This window comes from Triturus cristatus, chromosome 7, assembly GCF_964204655.1.
Source record: "Triturus cristatus chromosome 7, aTriCri1.1, whole genome shotgun sequence".
Taxonomy (NCBI): Eukaryota; Metazoa; Chordata; class Amphibia; order Caudata; family Salamandridae; genus Triturus; species Triturus cristatus.
In genome coordinates this window covers 24,433,255-24,450,551 of record NC_140590.1, presented here as the reverse complement: position 1 = coordinate 24,450,551, position 17,297 = coordinate 24,433,255, and the positions used below count along the sequence as shown (strand labels likewise).

The 17,297-nt window shown below is 50.1% G+C and overlaps 1 protein-coding gene across 1 annotated transcript in view; it reads left to right on the top strand.

Annotated features, from left to right (window-relative positions):
- The window catches only part of LOC146808719 (cell adhesion molecule CEACAM21-like), an 863,737-nt gene that overhangs the window by 619,327 nt on the left and 227,113 nt on the right, over positions 1-17,297 (top strand). The window contains exon 6 of the mRNA XM_085614221.1: positions 314-357. Coding sequence (XP_085470347.1) covers positions 314-345 — 32 coding nt within the window. The 3' untranslated portion in view covers positions 346-357. The remainder of the gene's footprint in view (positions 1-313; positions 358-17,297) is intronic.

Genomic DNA, 17,297 nt, shown 5'->3' with positions numbered 1-17,297 from the left:
TGCTGTAGTCCTGGCATAGGAGACATTGTTTTTTTTCCCAAATCCATGGAGTCTGGGGCTCTCTAGGCTCTGAATATCTGGGCCAATTGACCTTTTTGCATTCACGCCTCTCCTTTAGACGGGAAACAATGAATAAGGTGGGCGAGATATCCACCAATTGCTGGTGGATACTGCCGCCTCCAAGCTGTGCCATACTAATGGCAGATTGTGCCCTCCACTATAAACGAACCAAATACACACCTGATGCTGACCTACAAGAAAGGGAATCTACTGAACTCTTTTTATTTCTAATACTTTATTCTTTTGTTTCCAGGAGTTGAAACATGGAGACCGAGCAACTTATGAGCAGATAAAAAGGTAAAAGATAAAATATTCCATTTAAATGTATTATTGTTTCTTTATCTTAGGTGAGGTCTGGTTAATATATTGAAGGAGGTCTCTTAGTATCATTTAGACCCTTTGACCAGGCAGGGTGGCGCCGTCCTGTTAGAAGAGAACTGCCTACCCTGCCTGCCTAGCGGGGATCTTATGGCCTTCAAAGCATATGTCAGTGATGTGGTTGCGGTAAAGCTTTGTCGAACAAGAGACAATGTTGTTCTTGTCTAACTACGCAATTTTTTTTGTTTTCTATAATGCCCACAGCATTTATTTAAAAAAAATAATAATAATGCAGGGACCCTTCTGTGAGAAGTTGGCCTGATATGTAGTGCTCACTATTCTAGTGATCACTGTGTATCATTCCAAACGACCCTTATTGATGATTGGTTGTAAGTCAACCTTATAGACCAGCTATCCTAGTAGCGTGGATACGAACAGTCTTAGGCTAAACTCTAGAGGGCGTGTTAAGCCAGCTGTTTACCATATACCCCTTGAACACCAAGTGAAAGGACACCACACAAGTTGTTATGAAAATAAAAGGATATTTATTTATAACAAGACTACCCTGGCTCTTTATGAGTCAGGGAGCTAAGCACACTACGAAACTCTTAAGAAAATACTTCAGTTGCACAATTTACACAAATGCCCGAGGGGCACGAGAAACCATCTACACTAACAGTGAAATGCGAATGGTTAGAGTCTGGAGGTACTGATTCCGGAGTGTTCCGATCAGTGGGACTAAACGAAAAAGGAACTGGACACTTGTAGAGCGAACCTGCGATGGAGCACCGAAATGCTCGAGTTACCTAGCCCGGAGGCTGCGGCTGCGTGAAGTTCGGCAAGATGTCGGGAGTCCTCGTGTAGTCTCAGGAGCCTGAAAGAAGAAGTTGCTGGCAGGCGACCAGTGACGATGTTCAGAGCGATCCAAGCCTGGATCGGTGATGAAGGAAACCTGAAAGCAGAGGGGACTCAGTTCTCAACCGCTAGCCAGCGATCGTGTGGGTACCAGGAGGGTACCGGCTGAAGTCACCTCGACCAGGTGAGTGGGTGACGTCGGACTCGGCTGTTCCTCGGACCAGGAGGCGCGGCGGCGACCAGGATGGAGGGCGAGCTGTCCCACGAAGGTGTCTGCTGTCGATGATGCTGGGCCCAGGAAGGGGCAGCGGATCTTGGCAGTGGCAACCCAAGCGGGGGAGTCAAGATGGCGTCGGGAGTGGACCAGGAGGGTCCGTGGTACTCCTCTGTTGAAAGGGAGCAAGAGCCAGTCTGGAGCAACCAGACAGGGGATGCAAAACAATCTTGGAGCGTCGTGAAGAGGGCCACAAGCCGGTCGGCAAGTGGTCGGACAACGCGGTGAACAGCAAGGAGCGGAAGGGCCCCCACGCAGATCTCGTGGATGCTGGGGAGACAGACTTCGATGCTGGAGCTGCTCAGGGTTTAGGGCTTCTCAAACCCTAGGTGCACTCACTCGAGGGTCCCTCGGTGGGCGTGCTAGATAAGCGTCGTGCAGGTTCTGAAGATAGCCGGTCCCGCAGGTCTCGTCACACCTACGACTCTCAGCTGGGCTGATGAGGTAGGTAAGAGGTCAGAGATGGCAGGGACTTGGGTCTCGTCGAGCTGGGCAGTCTTGATCCGTAGGAGAGACGTGCAGCAAACCGCAAGCGCTTAGGTGGTGCCTGCTGGTGCAGGGTGGCTACTCCTTAGCCACAAGGGAGAGTCTTCAGAAATAGTCAAGAGTTCCTTTCGTGGAAAGTGGTTCGTGATTCGGAATTATCCGATTATCTGATTATCCAATTTGGGAAGGGGACTCGCTCCTACCTTTATTCTAAGAAAAGGGGCTGGCCCGTGACTAGGTTCTACCTATGGGTGGAGCCAGGAGGGGGGTGGTTACACCCCTATCCTTTGTCCGGCTTCGCGCCAGCTCAGGGGCTGGTGTGCCCCCGAAACTGGTTTGAGCCGGGCTATGCACAGTGAGCACCGGGGTGCCACTTGCAATCACCTTCCTTTCAGCCCTGCCTACCTGGGATACACAAACCCTGTCTGGGATGGTGCTAACACCGCCCTTGACAGGAAACCCTTTGTCCAAGCTCCCTTTGCTGGAAGGTCCCCCAGCAGCAGGAGGTCAGACTTGTGTCTGGTGGCAGCATCCATTTTGTGATGCTGAGGCTTGAGTCAACTTTAACCGGGGTTCAAGGTTACTTCCATGTCGTGTCCCTCTAAAAGGGGGGAATGCTAACCCCGTCGCCAGGACTGGTGAGGGGTTCGTATTCCCATTCGTATGACACCTTACTCGACATGTGTAGGTGATGCGATGCCAAAGTTAGCAAATAACCGCAAGGATTATAATGCCTTAAAAGTAGTTGGCCCGCGTCACCATGGAACGGCTATTAGGACTTGGTTCCGCAAGCCGTCGACGGGCTCAGCTCGCGCCAGAGCACCGTCCCACATGATTCCCTGCACTCTGCCTTCAGGATTGATAAGGCCTGCTATAGGAGTGACTGATAGGAATCCATGTGTCCATTTTAGGGTTTAGGTGTAGGAATACTACACCTACAGCAACGGGTGATTACACCACGTGGCCCCAGCTGTCGTGCAGCCAGTTGTGTCAGATTTGGGCGGCCATTCCAGGGGTGGCATAATACATGCTTCAGCCCCTGGTAGGCCCTGGGTACACCGATGCCCTGGATACCTGTGGTATGCTGAGACAGGGACTGACAAGGCGGCCCAGTTCCAATTAGTGGATGCACCTAATGTACATGTGTTTTAATTTCGAGAGAGAACAGCTAGGCTGTGGGTCTGATTGGCAGGCCCACAGCCGGAGAAAGTCGTAAACCAATGAAGCAAAAGCAAAAAATCTGGGTGATCATAGGATTGCAGACCCTACTCTCCTACATGACCCCCCCCCCAAACTTTGGGACAATAAGCTAACCTTGACCAGGTGAGTCTTCTTGCTCTAAGTGGAAATACCTGGAGAGCCCATCTGCATTGCCATGATCAGTGCCAGGTCTATGCTCCACTGTGAAGTCCATCCCCTGTAGGGAAATGGACCACCTAAGTAGTTTGGGGTTTTCACCCTTCATTTGATTTAGCCACAAGAGGGGCTTATGGTCGGTCTGAATCTTGAAGTGAGTGCCAAACAAGTATGGCCTCAACTTCTTCAGGGCCCAAACCACAGCAAAGGCCTCCCTCTCAATAGCTGACCAATTCTTCTCTCTGGGGGTCAGCCTCCTGCTAATAAAAGCTATGGGCTGGTCATGACCATCAAAATTCAGTTGCGATAGAACAGCTCCCACACCCAGCTCCGAAGCGTCTGTTTGGACAATGAATGGTTTGGAGTAGTCTGGACTCTTTAGGATAGGTGCTGTGCACATGGCCTGCTTTAGGTCATCGAATGCCTTCTGACAGCTTGCTGTCCACTGAACTTTTTTTGGCATCTTTTTACTTGTCAGGTCGTTTAGCGGGGTCACAATGGATCCATAATTTCTGACAAATTTCCGGTAATAACCAGTCAGGCCCAAGAAAGCTCGAACCTGAGTCTGGGTGGTTGGAGGAGCCCAGTCCTGGATGGCCTGTATTTTGCTCTCCAATGGTTGAACCTGGCCTCCACCTACAAGGTGGCCCAGGTATACAACCTGTGTCTGCCCTATCTGGCACTTGGTGGCCTTGATAGTGAGGCCTGCCTTCTGCAGGGCCTCTAACACTTTCCTCAGGTGGACCAGGTGATCCTCCCAGGTGGAGCTAAAGACAGCGATATCGTCCAGATACGCCGCACAGAAGTCGTCCAACCCAGTGAGAACTCGATTCACCAGCCTTTGGAAGGTGGCAGGTGCATTTTTCAAACCAAAGGGCATTACCACGAACTGATAATGCCCACCCGGGGTAGAAAATGCTGTTTTGGACTTGGCCTCCTCAGCTAACCTGATTTGCCAATACCCAGCTGTCAGGTCAAACGTACTTAAGTAGTTGGCCGAGGCCAACCGGTCGATAAGTTCGTCTGCTCTTGGTATCGGGTGGGCGTCAGTCTTAGTGACTGCATTGAGACCTCTGTAGTCCACGCAAAACCTCATCTCTTTCTTACCGCCCGGGGTGTGAGGTTTCGGCACGAGCACTACGGGACTAGCCCAGGCGCTGTCCGAGGGTTCAATGACTCCCAGCTCCAACATTTTCTGCACCTCTGTCTTGATGCAGTCTCTGACATGATCAGGTTGCCGATAGATTTTACTCTTTACGGGCAGACTGTCCCCAGTGTCGACCTCATGGGTACACCACTTGGTCTGACTGGGTGTCAGAGAGAACATATGTCGAAAGGATTGAAGAACCTGTTTACAATCCTTCTGTTGATGTCCAGAGAGGCTGCCACAAAAGACAACACCATCTACTGATCCATCGTCAGGGTTCTGAGAGAGCAGGTCTGGGAGAGGGTCACTCTCCTCCTCCTGTCCCTCATCTGTGGCCATGAGCAAGCCCATGCCCTCCCTGTCGTCATATGCCTTGAGCCTGTTTACATGGAGCACCCTGTGGGGGCTCCGGGGAGTTCCCAGGTCGACCAGGTAGGTGACCTCTCCCTTTTGCTCAATGATTGTGTGGGGCCCAGACCATTTGTCTTTGAGTGCTGCTGGGGCCACTGGCTCCAGCACCCACACCTTCTGTCCAGGCTGGTACACAGTCAGGACAGCCTTTTGGTCGTGCCAAGCTTTCTGTAATTCTTGGCTCGCCTCCAGGTTTTTAGACGCCTTTTCCATGTACTCCGCCATCCGCGAGCGGAGACCGAGCACATAGTCCACAATGTTTGATGCCGGCTTTCTGAGAGGTCTCTCCCATCCTTCCTTTACCAAACAAAGGGGTCCCCTTACAGGATGTCCGAACAGAAGCTCAAAAGGGCTGTAGCCAACCCCCTTCTGCGGGACCTCTCTGTAGGCGAACAAGAGGCAGGGTATCAGGACATCCCATCTCCGCCGAAGCTTTTCAGGTAGTCCGTGAATCATCCCTTTTAGGGTCCTGTTGAATCTCTCAACAAGCCCATTGCATTGTGGGTGATAGGGTGTGGTGAATTTGTAGTTGACACCACATTCCTTCCACATAGCAGTCAGATATCCCGACATGAAGTTTGCACCTCTGTCTGAGACGACCTCCTTAGGGAAGCCCACTCTGGAGAACACTCCAAGTAGGGCCCGTGCCACCACAGGTGCTGTAGTGGTCCTAAGGGGAATAGCTTCAGGATACCTGGTGGCGTGGTCCACCACCACCAGTATAAACTTGTGCCCTGATGCTGTCTGGGGTTCCATTGGTCAGACAATGTCGATCCCCACTCGTTCAAAGAGTACCCCCACCACCGGTAGTGGTATGAGGGGGGCCTTTGTCGTGCCACCTGACTTACCACTGGCTTGGCAAGTGACACAGGAGCGGCAAAACTCCTTCGTATCTTCGGACATGTGGGGCCAGTGAAAGTGTGGAACAATTCTGTCCCAAGTCTTATTCTGGCCTAAGTGACCTGCAAGGGGAATCTCGTGGGCCAAGGTGAGAAGGAAACCTCTCAGAGACAAGGGGATGACCAGCCTCCTGGTCGCACCAGGTTTGGGGTCTCTTGCCTCGGAGTACAGGAGTCCATCGTCCCAGTACACTTTGTGGGTACCTGTGGCGTTCCCTGCAGCCTCAGCAGCGGCCTGCTGTCTGAGGGGTTCAAGTGAGGGGCAGTCTAACTGTGCCTTCCCCAGGTCTTCCCTGGAGGGTCCCCCTGAGCCCAGAAACTCAACCTGACCAGGTTCAAGCTCTTGCGGCTCAGTTTCCCTCAGTTCTTTAAGGTCAGCCTCCTCGGAGACTTGATCCACGACCTGGGGCAAGGGGGAAGGTGAAGCCTTACCCTTACTGCTCCTTTTCTTGGAAGGTGTCTGGTCCGTTCTTCCAGGATCCAGCACCTGTTCAGTGGGGCATCTTTTGGCCTGTGACCTGGTCACAGCAAGGACATGTGCTGGCAAGCCTAACATTTCCATGTGAGTCCTCTGCTCCACTTCTGACCATTGTGACGTTTCCAAATCATTGCCCAACAGACATTCTACGGGGAGGTCTGAACTAACCACAACCTTTTTCGGGCCACTTACCCCTCCCCAGGAGAAATCAACAACTGCCATACTGTGATTGGTAGTGACGTTGCTGGCATTGGTCACTAGGTAACTGGTACCTAGCATGATCTGTCCAGGGTCCACGAAGTTAGGCGTCACCATGGTGACACTGGCACACGTGTCCCTGTAGGCCTGAGCCACTTTTCCATTTATCAAAGGTGTCTGTCTGTATTTGCCCAAAGTATTGGGACTGGCATCAGGGGACATATCCATATCCCCTGTACAGACAAGGACGGCCTGAGTGAGTGTGCCGACTAAGTCGTCACTCCCCTCGGTTCCCAAGGTTAACCCAACTAATGCCTTGGGAGGCGCACTACCACTGCTGACTGTACTAGGGGGCGCAGGTGCCTTAGGGGCTGCAGTGGCAGGAGTTTGCCCTCCTTTCTTGGTGCACTCACTAAACCAGTGAGTCTTACTTTTACAGTATTGGCACCACCTTTTTGACTGGCCTTCTTGAGTCTTCTTCTTCTGTGAAGCCTGACCCCCACCCTCTTTGGTTTGTTGGGGACCTGTCGAAGACATCTGGTCATTTTGTTCGTTCTTGTTACTACCCTTCTGGTCTGCTTTCTTCTGACCACCCTGGTTTTGATTCTGGTTCTGCTTGACCCTTGTTCTGACCCATCTGTCTGCCTTCTTTCCCAATTCTTGGGGAGAGGTCAGATCCGAGTCGACAAGGTGCTGATGCAACAATTGGTTCTGACAGTTGTTTAAAATCTGTTCTCGCATGATAAGATTGTACAATCCTGTGTAATCAGTAACCTTGCTACCCAGCAACCAGCCTTCCAAAGCCTTAGTGGCACAATCGACAAAGTCAGCCCAATCCTGAGACTGAATTTTCTGGGTGTCCCGGAACAGCACCCGGTACTGTTCCGTGGTTAAGCCGAACCCATCAATCAGTGTGTTCTTCAGGACTTGGTAGTTGTTAGCATCCTCAGCTCTTGTAGTGAGGAGCTTGTCCCTTCCTTTACCTTCAAAGGAAAGCCACAGTATAGCTGCCCACTGACTTGGAGGGACGCACTGGACAGTGCAGGCCCTCTCCAAGGCAGTTATCCACTTGTGGATGTCGTCCCCTTGTTTAAAGGGGGGCACTATTTTACTCAGGTGTCTAGTGTCTATACCCCTGTCTTTCTCTCTATTGAGACTGCTGCCACCAGTGGGATCTAACCCACTTAATTTCTGCTCTCGGGCCAAGGCAAGTCTTTCTTTGGCGAGGGCAAGTTCTTCCCGCTCGATCCTCAGATTGACCTCCCGCATCTTCGCTTCATGCTCCCTCCTCTGAGGGGAAGTCATTCCTCTCTGAGAAGATGCCTGAGAGACATGTGTATGAACCGATCTACCAGAGCCTCTGGAGAGAGACCTAGCTCGTCCGTTCCCAAGGTTAAGCCTGCTTGAGCATGGGCCCGGGGCTCCCCCAGTTCCATTCTCATGCCTGCTTAAGTTGGTCCTTGTAAGCCTGCCGACTACCACTGGACCTTTGTCTGCCTCGTCTCCCGATAACTCGTCCTCGTCCTCCTCCTCTGTGTGGAGGTCGAGGTCGGGGTCACCGAGGGTTCCCTCTAAGGGAGGCATGTTCCCATCTGCACTGGGGGGACCTGGGTTAGAGGACCTCCTAGCATCGTACGCCTCTAAGAGACCTATCAGTATTGCGATGGTAGGGTTAGAACCCTGGTTTAGCTTCCTGGAGGCACACAGTTGTCTCATCTCCTTGAAGCTAAGAGTTGCATATCGTGACACGACCTGTGGAGGGTCACTGACCACTAAGGGAGTCCCTGCAGACTCTCCGTGGACCGACATGCTTTTCTAGTGAGGTGTAAGTGTTGCACCTACCTACACTATGGGTTTACCTACTGATCCCTTGCTAAGAGTTGTAGTCAGGGTGTGCTAAGCCCTGTTACACTACAACAGCCGGTTCAGTAGAACTCGGAGTATTCTAAGTTAAGTTATATGTACCTGGGTACTTATGTGATCTTTCACTGCGATATTCTTAGGATACGTGTGTGGTAAAACAACAGCAAGCTCAAATCCCACCCGCTGCTCACCAATGTGAGAAGTTGGCCTGATATGTAGTGCTCACTATTCTAGTGATCACTGTGTATCATTCCAAACGACCCTTATTGATGATTGGTTGTAAGTCAACCTTATAGACCAGCTATCCTAGTAGCGTGGATACGAGCAGTCTTAGGCTAAACTCTAGAGGGCGTGTTAAGCCAGCTGTTTACCATCACATATACCCCTTGAACACCAAGTGAAAGGACACCACACAAGTTGTTATGAAAATAAAAGGATATTTATTTATAACAAGACTACCCTGGCTCTTTATGAGTCAGGGAGCTAAGCACACTACGAAACTCTTAAGAAAATACTTCAGTTGCACAATTTACACAAATGCCCGAGGGGCACGAGAAACCATCTACACTAACAGTGAAATGCGAATGGTTAGAGTCTGGAGGTACTGATTCCGGAGTGTTCCGATCAGTGGGACTAAACGAAAAAGGAACTGGACACTTGTAGAGCGAACCTGCGATGGAGCACCGAAATGCTCGAGTTACCTAGCCCGGAGGCTGCGGCTGCGTGAAGTTCGGCAAGATGTCGGGAGTCCTCGTGTAGTCTCAGGAGCCTGAAAGAAGAAGTTGCTGGCAGGCGACCAGTGACGATGTTCAGAGCGATCCAAGCCTGGATCGGTGATGAAGGAAACCTGAAAGCAGAGGGGACTCAGTTCTCAACCGCTAGCCAGCGATCGTGTGGGTACCAGGAGGGTACCGGCTGAAGTCACCTCGACCAGGTGAGTGGGTGACGTCGGACTCGGCTGTTCCTCGGACCAGGAGGCGCGGCGGCGACCAGGATGGAGGGCGAGCTGTCCCACGAAGGTGTCTGCTGTCGATGATGCTGGGCCCAGGAAGGGGCAGCGGATCTTGGCAGTGGCAACCCAAGCGGGGGAGTCAAGATGGCGTCGGGAGTGGACCAGGAGGGTCCGTGGTACTCCTCTGTTGAAAGGGAGCAAGAGCCAGTCTGGAGCAACCAGACCGGGGATGCAAAACAATCTTGGAGCGTCGTGAAGAGGGCCACAAGCCGGTCGGCAAGTGGTCGGACAACGCGGTGAACAGCAAGGAGCGGAAGGGCCCCCACGCAGATCTCGTGGATGCTGGGGAGACAGACTTCGATGCTGGAGCTGCTCAGGGTTTAGGGCTTCTCAAACCCTAGGTGCACTCACTCGAGGGTCCCTCGGTGGGCGTGCTAGATAAGCGTCGTGCAGGTTCTGAAGATAGCCGGTCCCGCAGGTCTCGTCACACCTACGACTCTCAGCTGGGCTGATGAGGTAGGTAAGAGGTCAGAGATGGCAGGGACTTGGGTCTCGTCGAGCTGGGCAGTCTTGATCCGTAGGAGAGACGTGCAGCAAACCGCAAGCGCTTAGGTGGTGCCTGCTGGTGCAGGGTGGCTACTCCTTAGCCACAAGGGAGAGTCTTCAGAAATAGTCAAGAGTTCCTTTCGTGGAAAGTGGTTCGTGATTCGGAGTTATCCGATTATCTGATTATCCAATTTGGGAAGGGGACTCGCTCCTACCTTTATTCTAAGAAAAGGGGCTGGCCCGTGACTAGGTTCTACCTATGGGTGGAGCCAGGAGGGGGGTGGTTACACCCCTATCCTTTGTCCGGCTTCGCGCCAGCTCAGGGGCTGGTGTGCCCCCGAAACTGGTTTGAGCCGGGCTATGCACAGTGAGCACCGGGGTGCCACTTGCAATCACCTTCCTTTCAGCCCTGCCTACCTGGGATACACAAACCCTGTCTGGGATGGTGCTAACACCGCCCTTGACAGGAAACCCTTTGTCCAAGCTCCCTTTGCTGGAAGGTCCCCCAGCAGCAGGAGGTCAGACTTGTGTCTGGTGGCAGCATCCATTTTGTGATGCTGAGGCTTGAGTCAACTTTAACCGGGGTTCAAGGTTATTTCCATGTCGTGTCCCTCTAAAAGGGGGGAATGCTAACCCCGTCGCCAGGACTGGTGAGGGGTTCGTATTCCCATTCGTATGACACCTTACTCGACATGTGTAGGTGATGCGATGCCAAAGTTAGCAAATAACCGCAAGGATTATAATGCCTTAAAAGTAGTTGGCCCGCGTCACCATGGAACGGCTATTAGGACTTGGTTCCGCAAGCCGTCGACGGGCTCAGCTCGCGCCAGAGCACCGTCCCACATGATTCCCTGCACTCTGCCTTCAGGATTGATAAGGCCTGCTATAGGAGTGACTGATAGGAATCCATGTGTCCATTTTAGGGTTTAGGTGTAGGAATACTACACCTACAGCAACGGGTGATTACACCACGTGGCCCCTGCTGTCGTGCAGCCAGTTGTGTCAGATTTGGGCGGCCATTCCAGGGGTGGCATAATACATGCTTCAGCCCCTGGTAGGCCCTGGGTACACCGATGCCCTGGATACCTGTGGTATGCTGAGACAGGGACTGACAAGGCGGCCCAGTTCCAATTAGTGGATGCACCTAATGTACATGTGTTTTAATTTCGAGAGAGAACAGCTAGGCTGTGGGTCTGATTGGCAGGCCCACAGCCGGAGAAAGTCGTAAACCAATGAAGCAAAAGCAAAAAATCTGGGTGATCATAGGATTGCAGACCCTACTCTCCTACACCTTCACTCTGCCAATTCTCTGCCTGGTACTGCCACACCTCTGAGTGAGGTCTTAGACAGAGACGTTTGGAGGCATTCATTACGACCACTGTTCCCTTTACGGTGCACGCTTGCACACCCGCGCACCTCTGAGCCCCCGACCGCGCAGTGCTGTGTGTGTGGCGAATACACACATTCCCAAGAGCATTTGTGCCGCCACTTTTAAAAGGCGAGCGGCGCAAAAAAAGTGCATTGCATTTCCTGGTTGCAGTACAAGAGGCAGCCTGTGGACTCAAGGAAGGAGCACTTCATTTCTTTCCTAGAGTGCGGCTGCAGCTTTTGTTTAAGTATTCACGTTAATTGCAGTGCCCGTCACGAGCTGCAATTAACATGAATACTTTAAAAAAAGGCACACAATCACCCTGCAGCCACGCTTTAGTAACAAAAGAAATCAGCACCAAACACTTCGTGTGCTTTCAGTATCACCTGCGAACAAACGCCGTGTTTGTACCTTTGCCGCATTTCTTTTCTTAGCTTCCCATGTTCTGCACCTCACGTTACATAATGAGTGATATGACTTTAGGTGAACATTTCATTTTGATGCAAAACAATATGACCTTGGGCTCAGGTTTTAAATTTGTGTCATAGGTCCATGTTATTGCATCTTTGCTTGGATTTTGGACTCCTACATTATGATCGATGTCATTTGAACTTTCACTTTAAAAATGTATTTTTTGTTCATTAGAAATAAATAGAGAATTTTAATTTTTGGGAAATCAGCTGCTGCTGCAATTAAGTTTTTTATTCAAATAAGTGTGGTGAGAGGCAAAGGGGCAACTAGAGCCAAATTTCGTGGGGGGCTGATAAAACTTTCAGGGGGGGCTAATTCCAGCATTAGGCAGAGTGGAGATGCAGGGTCTCTAAGAAGGGGTGAAAAACAACAAAGCCTCGTTAACAAGTGAATCGTCTTTTAAAGACCTGTGAAGTACTCAGGTGCTGCTGCAATAAGACGGATGCCAGTCAAAAACTGCCTGTGTGTGTGCCCAGGAAGCTGCTTGGAATGAATAGTTTCTGGTTTATATTTTCTTTGTTGCTAGAAACAAAAAGTGCCTGTTCCTACACAATGACGGAAGGGGCTGTTTAGCGCTTTTTGACCTTATCATAAATTAATGAAAATATGTATAGCTTTCTGTAATAGTAAATGTAATTTCTAACCAAGATACAAAGTTCCTTAAGTTATATTGGCTACTGTTGGTCACACCGCTCAGGCATACTAAAATCTGTTTTACAGAGGAAAGATGTGTCATATCATTAAGCATAAAGAATACTCTCAGAAACAGATGACATACATTTGGCAAATCTTGCTGTGCTCCTTAAATGCCTTGTCTATAGGTACCTGTCTTAGGGCGATCTTTAACAGCCGCAGGGCCTTGGAGCAACTGCTGACGATCCATTTTTGTCCCTGGGAGCTATTGTTTGTTACAGCACTAAGACCTTGTGTGAAATATCCTCGTATGCCGATAAAATAGCACCACTAGGGGACATGGGTCCAAACGTGGAAATCGCTTGCTGCAACAGTGTGTAAACTGCTTGGACGACACCTGCAACCATCTAAGCCTCATGCATTGATCTCTGAGGAGAGCGCACCCTGAGCCTCTGACGAGGTTCTACCACCACCATTTAACCCACCGATTGCTAGGGACAAGGGGTTATGAGCTGTGAATGGACTATGCACTAAACTAAAGGTGTTAATAAACAAAGGAGCTGACACAAACACAAAATCTATAATGGAGGCACAACCCCTCCCTCTAAACGTTGATAAATACAGGGGTTGATAGATGTGAGAAGTTGGCCTGATGTATGATGTCACTAGTTATAGTGTACACCTTATATCAGTCCAAATACCCTTATGGTGATTGGTTGTAAAGTCAACCTTATAGACCAGCTATCCTAGTGGTAGCATGGACAAGAGCAGTCTTAGGCTAAACTCTGAATGGCATGTGAAGCCAGCTGTGATACCATATGTAATCCCTTGAATACCAAATGAAAGGACACCACAACAGATATATATATAAAATAAAGTGTATTTATTCTAAGCAAACCCTCAGCACTCTTTATGAGATTAGAGGTAAGTACAACACAGTCTTATTTAAGCATACATTAAGTCACACAGGTAAGTAATACAGTTAGGCCCTAGGGGCCACGCAAACCATATACTAAGTAAGTGGTATAAGGACCACTGTCACGGAATTAGAGTAGGCCTAGGCCTAGGGAATCGCTGGGGCTACACTGCACTAGCAACAGTTAGGAAGTGGGAGGCCCACGGGATTCGTATGCAGAGTGGAAACACTCACGCGTAATGCGTAAAGGTCACTAGCAATAGTACAGTTTAGAAATAGATAGATTTAGGACACTTCCGGAGTAGCTAGGAAGTTGAGACTTGAAACTTAGACACTAGGATAGTCACTATCCTGATGAGCACCGGAGTACCCAAGTTACCTAGCCCACAGGCTGCGGGTGCATAGGGTTGAAGTTGCGTCGGGTTTCGTCGTCGACTCCTATGGATGCCTGAAGAAAGGTGCTGACAGGCAGTCAGTGAAGAGTGTCCGGTAGATCCCAAGGCTGGGATCAAGAAGAGAAGAGACCTGCAAGCAGAGGGGACAGAGTCAAGGTCACTAGCCAGTGACCACGTGGAACCAGGAAGGAACCAGACGATGTTGTGAAGAGTTGCAGGTGAAGGTGAAGCTTGTCGCTGCAGCCAGGAGGACCAGGAAGCGTCGAGGACGACCAGGTCCAGGAGGCGAGCTGTCCCACGTAGGCTCTTGCTGTCGGCGGCGTCGAAGCTGGGCTAGGACTCACCAAGCCTTGGCAAGCGGAACCCACGAAGAACGGAGGACTTGCTTCAGGAGCAGACCAGGAAGGTCTGGGATGCTTCTTCTTTGCAGAGAAGCGGGAGCCAGTCTGGAGGAGCCAAACCAGTGCAGAAGATTTCAGGATGCGTCGTCACAAAGGCCACTAGCCAGCGGGCAAGCAACCGGACAGACGCGGCAAGCAGGAAAATGCTGAAGGGCCCCACGCAGGACTCGTTGAGTGTGGGGGGCTGGTCTTCGGTGCAGATGGTGCTTGGGGGTGGGGCTTCTCAATCCCCGGTGCACAACTTCGAGGGTGCCTCAGAAGCTGCGCTTGAAGATACTAGCCACTTTTCCCAGGTAGCCGGTCCCACGTCGCTCGTCGCCTCCACGGATCTCAGCTCTGCTGTAGATGTGGATCAGGGTCGGAGAAGTCTGGAAGTCAAGGCTCTGGTCGGGCTCTGCAGTCGGTTCCTCGTAGAACGTGGGCAAAGCAAAGGGTAGTCTCTTGATGGTGCCTGTTTGCACAGGGTAGCCACTCCTTGGCCACAAGGGAGATTCTTCAGTCTTCTTCTTTCGTCGAATTTCGAAGGTCCAGAGTTTCTGTTCAAGATTGCAGGTTCAGGATAATCTAAAGTCTTGAGGCCCAACTCCCACTCTTATACTAATCTGGGGGGCTGGGATACCTGCTAGGTCACGCCTTATGGGTGGGACCTGGGAGGGGGTGGTTACACCCACTTCCCTTTGTCCAGTTTCGCGCCAGAGCTGGGGCTGGAGTGCCCCAGCACCGGTTTGAACTGGACTATGCAAGGAACACCTTGTGTGCCCCAGGCATGTCTCATTCCTTTCAGCCCACCCTGCCCCAATACACTAAAGGCTGTCTGGGGAGGTGGTAGCACCTCCCCAAGCAGGAAACCTATTGTCCAGGCCTCCCTGGCTGGGATCACTCCCAAACGCAGGAGGTCAGACTTGTGTCGTGGCAGCAGCATCCATTTTGTGATGCTGAGGCTTTGGTCAGAGGCTAACAGTGAAGTATGATTTTAACATGTCTTTCCCTCTAGAAGGTGGGAATAATATCCTCATGTCCAGAAATGGCATGGGGGTATTATTCCACAGTGTTAGACACCTTACACGACATGTTTCGATAAAGCCAAACCATAGTTACCATAACCGTCTAAGATTATAAGGCACTTTAAGAGTATATGGTAGGCTATATCATAGAACAGCTATAAGGACATGGTTCCGAAAGCTGCAGACAGGCTCAGCTCATGCTAGAGCACCATCTCACATGTTACCAAGCACTCTGCCTCCAGGATTGTTAAGGCCTGCCATAGGAGTAACTGATAGGTACACATGTGTCTATATGTAAGTTAGGTATAGGAATACTACACCTAAGCAAGGGGTGATTACACGACCTTGCCCCAGCTGAGTGATCAGCCAGTTGTGTCAAAATGGAAGGCCAGGCCAGGGGTGGCATAATACATGCTGCAGCCCCTGGTAGGCCTAGGGTACACCTATGCCCTGGGTACCTAGGGTACACTGTACAGGGGCCAATAAGGTGATCCTATCCCAATGGGTTATGCACCTAAAGTACATAGTATTAATTTAGAGAGAGAACAGCAGGGCTGTGGGTCTGATCAGCAGGCCCACAGCCACATCTAAGTCGAAAACCAGTAAAGCAAAAGCAAAAAGTGGGGGTGAACATAGAAAGCAGACCCTACTCTCCTACAATAGACTTAACTAATTTCTCCATAGAAAAAAACAAGAAGCACTTAAAATTGTGATTAGCTCAGAGCCCTCTCTTGTTGGAACCATGTGCAGCTACTCGAGCAACATACATTTGGGCTTGCTTCTCTGTGGATCTAGAGGACAGGCACATAGGTGACAATCACTGTTCCCCCGAGCACGCAGTGCCATGTGTGTGGCATGCACACACATTCCCGAGAGTGTTCGCGCCATTGCTTTTAAAAGGCGAGCGGCGCATAAAACGGACATTTCCTGGTTGCAGAGGAAGAGGCAGCCTGTGGGCTCAAGGAAGGAGCACTTCATTTCTTTTCTTTTCTAGAGTGCGGCTGCGAGGCACATTGTGTGATTTTGTTTAAGTGTTTATGTCAATTGCAGCACCCATCATGAGCTGCAATTAACATGAATACTTTAAACAAAAGCACACAAGAATAATATGCTACCTAAAAAAAAAAAGTAACAACATCCTGCAAAAAGCAAATACTCATAGGGATTGCAAGTTTAAGTAAAGCATGTGCAATGTAAGCAGGAACAACATGGTTACCTTAACGTTTTTACACTCATTATTCAGAAATCAGTGAGTGCTTTTGCCACCGGCAGAGCTGAAATGGACACTTTCCTTGTCTTCTCTGGGCAAGAAGGAATAGACAGAGTCCTTTTCCTTCTCTACCTGCCCGTCCCCAAACTGCCACGAACGCCGAGCCTTATCTGTGGGCCTTGGCTAGTTCTGCCGTCCTGGGACGCGTGTTTAAAATAAAAAGGCAGGGGAACAGAATCTATGAAATTAAAGAAGTAGGGGCACGCCATACCCTGCTGATCCTTCCCACTCCAACTACTGCATGTGTGTTGCTTTACGGAAGCAAGCAGACTAATTCGAGGGTTAATGATCGTCTTGCTACTAGAATGGCTGAGCCAGAGTGCATAAGGTAAATCAACATGATTGGACAGAGTCACTAAAAAAAAAATTATGTGCTTGTAGTCGGAAAAGAAAGGGAATCTGATGGACATAGTTTGTATGGCAGTGAGGGGAGAAAACCCCAGCAAAGCTGCATTTTCATTCTATTGCTGAAATATGTTTAATTCCCTTCTCTGTGCAGCATGCAGAGAATTCTAATGAATGCTCTACATTTTACTCTTGGGATCTTGAATCATGTACACTTGGAATTACCATTCCCTTTCACTGAAAACCTAATTCTTGACCCCTGAAATGATGTGCCCTCAGCAGCAGCTACCGTGTGACAAGGCAGTAAGACTGCGGCGCCCCATCTTTGTGGAGAAGGTGGTAGCTGAGGTAAGTTTTGGGTAACAAACTTAATCTCACAAAGTCCATTTTCTAAGAAAAAAAATTGTCTTTTTGGGAGGTAAAGCACGGTTCATTGACAGTGACACTAGTTAAACCATGATGATTTGAAAAGTTTGGCAAAGCAGATTATTTCCAAAACAAAGTGTTTTGAAGTACATAAGCGATTATTACTTTAAACCCAGATCATACAAACAGAATGTCTGAAAATATGGATTATAAACTTGTTCTTAAAAACACCTCCTACCTCTGCCGGTCGCACTTAAACACTTGTGTGCTGCTCTGACGACAAT